General features: G+C 45.9%; 1 protein-coding gene across 1 annotated transcript; it reads left to right on the plus strand.

Annotated features, from left to right (window-relative positions):
- The first annotated feature begins 4,151 nt into the window (after positions 1-4,151).
- LOC145348058 (uncharacterized) lies at positions 4,152-6,503 on the plus strand. The gene is made up of 2 exons (XM_080196193.1): positions 4,152-4,243; positions 4,963-6,503. The coding sequence occupies exon 2, from the start codon at positions 5,394-5,396 to the stop codon at positions 6,255-6,257; it is 864 nt and encodes a 287-aa protein (XP_080052319.1). The 5' UTR covers positions 4,152-4,243; positions 4,963-5,393; the 3' UTR covers positions 6,258-6,503.
- Positions 6,504-6,869: the final 366 nt, after the last annotated feature.

Below are 6,869 nucleotides of genomic sequence, written 5' to 3' on the forward strand. Positions count from 1 at the left end.
GCCTGCCCCGCCTTCAATAAGATCATGGCTGATCTGTCGTGGCTCAGTTCCACATTCCCGCCCTCTCCCCATAACCCTTAATCCCCTCTCTTATCAAAAACCCATCAACCCGCGTCTTAAAAATATTTAGCGAGGTAGCCTCCACCACTTCAACGGGCAGAGAATTCCAGAGATTCACCACCCTTTGAGTGAAGAAGTTCCTCCTCAACTCCGTTCTAAACCGCCCCCCCTTTATCTTGAGGCTGTGCCCCCTAGTCCTACTGTCCTTTCTGAGCGGGAAGAGTCTCTCCACCTCTATCCTATCCATCCCATTCATCATCTTATACGTCTCAATGAGATCTCCCCTCATTCTTCTAAACTCTAACGAGTACAAGCCTAGTTTATTCAGCCTCTCCTCATAGCTCAACCCCCTCAACTCTGGCATCAGCCTAGTAAACCTCCTCTGCACTCCCTCCAAGGCCAAAATATCCTTGCGTAAGTACGGCGCCCAAAACTGCACACAGTACTCCAGCTGCGGCCTCACCAATGCCCTATACAGCCACAGCAAGACCTCCCTACTTTTATATTCAATCCCCCTCACTATGAAGGCCAGCATCCCATTAGCCTTCCTGACCACCTGCTGCACCTGCAAGCTGGGTTTTTGCGACTCATGCACAAGGACCCCGAGGTCCCTCTGCACCGTCGCCTGCTGCAGTTTTTCGCCACGTAAGTAATAATCCTTCCTACCATTATTCCTACCAAAGTGGACCACCTCGCACTTGCCAACATTAAATTCCATTTGCCATTTCCTGGCCCATTCGCCCAGCCTATCTAGATCCTTCTGTAGACTCTCCACACCCTCCGCACAATTTGCCGTTCCACCAATCTTGGTGTAATCCTTCTGTAAAATAGGAAAAAGAAATATGATTTCTTCCAACTCACTCCCCTCCTTTGTTCAAGAGGCTGACTCGCAATTTCGAGACAGTTCCACAGTGAGTGCCAGTCTACTATTCTGTGTGAAGGATCAGACACAAGTCTTTTTGTTTTCCTCACTTGGCTGTCACACATCCTCTGTTCCCAGCAGGGATACTGGATAATGACCAGGAACAGACAATGGGGCTACTTTCATTCCTCCATCCAGCCTTATCTGCTATTCCTTGGGAAATAAAATACACTGCACACACTCAAACTGCACACCCACATTCAGCTGGCAAACAGCTGCGCGCAGAACTACAACTCCCATCGGGCACCGCGGGGCTGACACGCACACGCGCACGCACCCCCCCCCCCCCCCCCTTCCATGCTGCCCCTCCTCATTGCGCAGGCCCGGGGACACATGCCGCATGGGTAATGTAGTTCTGACTTGGTAAGAGTGATTGAAACCCCGCCTCTTTATAGAACATAGAACACTACAGCACAAACAGGCCCTTCGGCCCACGAGTTGCGCCAATCACATCAACACCTACCAACCTACAGACCTATCTATAACCCTCAATCTCATTAAACCCCATATACTCATCCAGAAGTCTTTTAAAAGACCCCAGCGAGTTCGCCTCCACCACCACTGACGGCAGCCGATTCCATTCACTCACCACCCTCTGAGTGAAAAACTTACCCCTAACATCACTTCTGAACTTCCCTCCCTGCACCTTAAATCTGTGTCCTCTCATAGCAACCATTTCAACCCGGGGAAATAGCCTCTGAGAGTCCACCCTATCTATTCCTCTCAACATTTTGTAAACTTCTATCAGGTTGCCTCTCAACCTTCGTCTCTCCAGGGAAAAGAGTCCCAGCTCCCTCAACCTAACTTCATAAGGCATGCCTCCCAGTCCAGGCAACATCCTTGTAAATCTCCTCTGTACCCTCTCAATAGCTTCTACATCTTTCCTATAGTGAGGCGACCAGAACTGCGCACAATACTCTAAATGAAGCCTGACAAAGGTCTTATAAAGTCGCAGCATTACCTCCCGACTCCTAAACTCAATCCCTCGATTAATGAAGGCCAGTACACCATACGCCTTCTTGACCACCTCCTCCACCTGCGAGGCCGATTTAAGAGTCCTGTGGACCCGGACCCCAAGATCCTTCTGCTCTTCAACACTACTCAGACTTCTGCCCTTGATAGTGTACTCGTTCATCCCGTTCGTTCTGCCAAAATGGACGACTACACATTTATCCGCGTTGAAGTCCATCTGCCACTTCTCCGCCCAGTCCTGCATCCTATCTATGTCCTGCTGCAACTTTTGCCATCCTTCCAGACCATCCACAACACCACCGACCTTAGTGTCATCAGCGAACTTACTTACCCATCCCTCCACTTCCTCATCCAGGTCATTTATGAAAATGACAAACAACAAGGGTCCCAGAACAGATCCTTGAGGCACTCCGCTGGTGACTGACCTCCATTCAGAAAAAGCCCCATCCACAACCACTCTCTGCCTTCTGCAGGCAAGCCAGTTCTGAATCCACAAGGCCAAAGGCCCTTGGATCCCATGCCCTCTCACCTTCTCAAGAAGTCTTGCATGGGGGACCTTATCAAATGCCTTGCTGAAGTCCATGTACACTACGTCCACGGCACTTCCTTCGTCAATGTGTTCAGTCACATTATCGAAGAACTCAACTAGGCTTGTAAGGCACGACCTGCCCTTGACAAATCCATGCTGACTATTCCTGATCATGTCAAACCTCTCCAAATGTTCATAAATCTTGTCCCTCAGAAGCCTCTCTATCACTGAGGTCAGACTCACCGGTCGGTAATTTCCCGGGCTATCTCTGTTGGCTATCTTATTGGTTGTTTGGAATGATTAACACGTAATTGTGGGTGGGGATAGTTTCTTTCACAGCCCATTGGCTGAGAGAGCCATCAATCAGAGCGCTGAGCTGTTTGATTGGAGCTGTGTTGGATATTGAGTGTGTTTATTGGAAGCATTTCCCTTCTGATTACATGCTGAGTTTGGTAATGAGTCATTGTAAGATGGAAATGAGCTCCATCCTGTATCATTAAAGTTCAGTATCATTTATGACTATGGGCATTGGGAGCCAGATGAAGGCATAGTGACTTTAAAGAAACTTCTGTCTATGATATTTTGAGAGAGTTTCTTCTGATATGTGTGCGTTATTAAAGTGAACCTGCTCTCATGAGTGGGTACCCTCGACCTGCGCAACTGTGTGTGCCAATCTGAGAAATAATGGCACACAGTAATTTTTGAGGCATGTATATAGTTTTAAGGTGTGAAACATTATGATTGTAATTTGTATAGAACTGTAAAAAGGTTTAACTCTGCACTGTTTGCAATTCAAAGACGTAGATTTGCAATGGTTTATTTGAGATTTTTATGAATAAAGTATATTTTTGGGGGAAAAAATGGGGTAGAATTGGACCCTCCTTTAGCTGATGATGTGAATTACAGACAGATTCCCTTCAAATGATGGGTGTTTGACTAATACCATGGGTAATGTTTGTACTCTCCTGTCTGGAATGTGTTCTGGTTCTTTCTTTGTGCAGACCTGAGTTCCTTAAGCCTTGCTGTAATAACGGTGTGATATGTTCAACTTTCAAGATTCATTTCATGTTCTAGGAAAGATCTTTTGAGTCATTTTCAAATGTTTTGTATTTTCGTGGATTCAAAGTGTGGTGTAAGTCAAATATTGTTGTTTGCTTGTGTTTTTTTATTAATCTTCTGTCCCAAGACATTTCAGAATCACAATCAATCTACGAGCCAGTCACTTCCTCAGTCACAGGATTAATCTGCAACATAGTTTAAACTGCAAAGATAGATTAATTCCCCAAATCACTGCATTATCACTCAGCTTCTTCATTCTGTCTCTCCTGTGCATGTGCTGATCCCATCACTACATGTCATTTCTGTCTGAGATGCTGTGGGTATTCCTCTTCTGATCTGCTGAGGCTGATATCCCAAACTGATGTCAGTCTGAAAGCATCAAATGATAAAGAATGATATTCCCACACTAGAAATCTCTATCAAACATTTACCAGGGGAACTGAGACAGCAGCTGTAATAAGTGAGGTTTTATTCAGATGGGACAATGACAAGTTTAAATCCCACCTGATCTGCTGCTCAAAGTCACCTCCGTTTCACTGGTCAGTTTCCCAAACTTCAAGAAACTCCTGTTACTCCAGAAATATTGTGATTGGCTGTGAGAGACGTCAATCAGAGAGCCCACCCACTCTGCCCATTCTCTCCTCTTCCTCTTTCACAGCTGCTTCACTTCCTGTAGGGACTGAAAACCAAGTCAGGAGATGGTGAGTGAAGGAGCAGAATTTATAATAATTACATTGCATCATATCCACACTAATGTTCAGGCAGTCTGACTATCCTGTGGGGAATCAGGTGTGGAAATGCCCCTTATGCTGTGTGAGAAGATCCAGCTGAGAGACCTGTTTACTCGGTGCTTTGTGCTGAGCTGTTTGATTGGAGCTGTGTGTTGGATATTGAGTGTGTTTATTGGAAGCATTTCCCTTCTGATTTACAGGCTGAGTTTTGGTGATGGGTCATTACTGAATATGAGAAGGTGAGGTGTAATTATCTGGGAGGGAGGTGGGGGAAACATTTATTGAAATGTCTTTTAATGTCTACTTTAAAGATTTTACCTGAAGGCCTGAGCCTTTCCCAAAAGCCTGGGCTTGACTTTGATAGTCTTACCCAGTGCTGTGTCTGAGAGCTGAATTTGGGATGTGCTGTTTGAGTGCAGTGTTATCTAGTTTCACAGGGAATAGCAGACAGGACTAGATGGAGGAGCGAAAGTAGCCACGTTGTCTGCTCCTGGTCCAGTGTCCCTGCTAGGAACAGAGGGTTGTCACAGTCAAGTGAGGAAAACAAAAAGATTTGTATCTGATCCTTCACACAGTGAAATAGCGGACTGGCTCTCACTGTGTAACTGTCTCAAAATGTGGTATCAGCCCATTGAGCAAAGGAGGAGACTGAGTTGAAAGAAATCATATTTCCTTTTCCTATTTTACAGAAGGATTGCACCAGAGAATACAGAGAGGATAAACACTCCAGATAGATCTGGACTGTCACCTAAGGAACAACTACACAACTGTGGGAAGACATCCAGTCAGTGAAACTATTATCTGGAAACTGGTTGGATCTGAGGAGCTTGAGATAACATCAAATCTGAAACTGGTCAAATCTGAAACTCCATCAGAACCAACTTTTTCAGAGGTTCTGCAGTTGGTGATCAGTCAGGGTGAGGCTGGGAGGAAGTGTGAGCAGGCCCTAAGTGTGGTGAGAGCTTCAATCATTCATTAAGCCTCATGAACCACTGATTTATTTATACAGGTGAAAAGCTATTCAAATGTGAGAAGTTGTGAAGAGATCTCCATAGGCTCCTAAGACATCCTAGTACACAAGGTGGATCTATTGTAGCATTTGTGTTTGAAGAGTAGCTACATGGCAGGGAAATCATTCAGTTGTGCAGTATGTAACCAAACGTTCACACGGTCATCAACACTCATAGAACACCGCCGCATTCATACTGGGGAAAAGCCATTCACTTGTGAAGTGTGTGAGAAATCATTCTCACAGTCATCAGTCTTCCGCTCACACCAGCGCATTCACACTGGGGAGAAACCATTCACTTGCAGTATGTGTGACAAAGCCTTTGTACATTTATCAAACCTCCTGCGCCATCAATCAGTCCACACAGGTGAGAAACCTTTCAAATGTGACGTTTGCAATAAAGCCTTTGCAACATCTACAAGACTCCTGAGACACCAGAGCATTCACAAAGGCGAGAAACCCTTCAGGTGTGAGGTTTGTGAGGCTCATTTCACTCAATACTCCCATCTTCTGAGTCACCAAAGGATTCACACAGGGGAGAAACTTTTCAAGTGTGAAGTGTGTGAACGAGCCTTCACACAGTCATCAACTCTTGTGCAACACCAACGTGTTCATACAGGGGAGAAACCGTTCAAATGTGAGGCTTGTAGCAAATCGTTCTCGGACTCATCCACTCTTCGCGCACATCAACGCATTCACACAGGAGAGAAACCGTTCACTTGCAGTGTATGCAACAAATCATTCTCACAGTTAGCGAACCTCCGTGCACATGGACGCATTCACACAGGAGAGAAACCATTCACTTGCAAAGTGTGCGATAAATCATTCTCACGGTCATCGACCCTACATGAACATGAACGCATTCATACAGGTGAGAAGCCATTCACGTGTGAGCTGTGTGACAAAGCCTTCAGGCGCCTGTCGATGCTCCTAGTCCATCAAAGGATCCACACGGGAGTAAGCCTTCAAGTGTGAAGTTTACAACAAATTTTTCCTGAGATCTTCAAACCTCCTGAGCACCAGTGGATCCACACTGGAGAGAAACCATTCAGATGTGAGGTGCATGAGAAGACTTTCACAAGTCATTGTATCTCCTGGTCCATCAACGTACACGGGACAAACTCTATCATTGTGAGTTCTGTAATAAAAACTTCACGGTTACTGGAACCCCTGGGATATCAGTGGACCCAAACGGGAGATAAACAACACCGCCCCCTCCCCCCCCCCCCCCCCCACTCCGGTGTGAGGTGTGTCAGGATTGTTTCACCTACTCCTCCTCCTCTCACTCCAAACACTGACGTCCCCAATGGACTAGGAGTCGGCTCACCTTTCTTTACACTGAGAGTTGTCTATGTTGTTTACCCTCCAGTGTTCATACGGGAGCTGTCCTTCCAAAGCACTGTCTATCTCAGCAGTGTCAGTCTCCAATCTCTCCCACCATCGTCCAATTGTTTCAAGGTCGATATGGCATTGGACCAGATCATCAAACATCACCAAAAGAAGACATCGATATGTACAGAAGCTCCTGTATAAACTCAGCATCCTTTCAGTGCAGCGTCAGGTATAAGTCACTTACTGACTCACTCT

The sequence above is a fragment of the Carcharhinus amblyrhynchos genome, chromosome 9 (assembly GCF_965287045.1).
Source record: "Carcharhinus amblyrhynchos chromosome 9, sCarAmb.v2.hapA, whole genome shotgun sequence".
In the NCBI taxonomy this organism is placed as follows: Eukaryota; Metazoa; Chordata; class Chondrichthyes; order Carcharhiniformes; family Carcharhinidae; genus Carcharhinus; species Carcharhinus amblyrhynchos.

Excerpts from the sequence above, each read along its gene's own strand:
- LOC145348058 (XM_080196193.1), top strand. The coding sequence starts at position 5,394 with ATGGCAGGGAAATCATTCAGTTGTGCAGTATGTAACCAAACGTTCACA.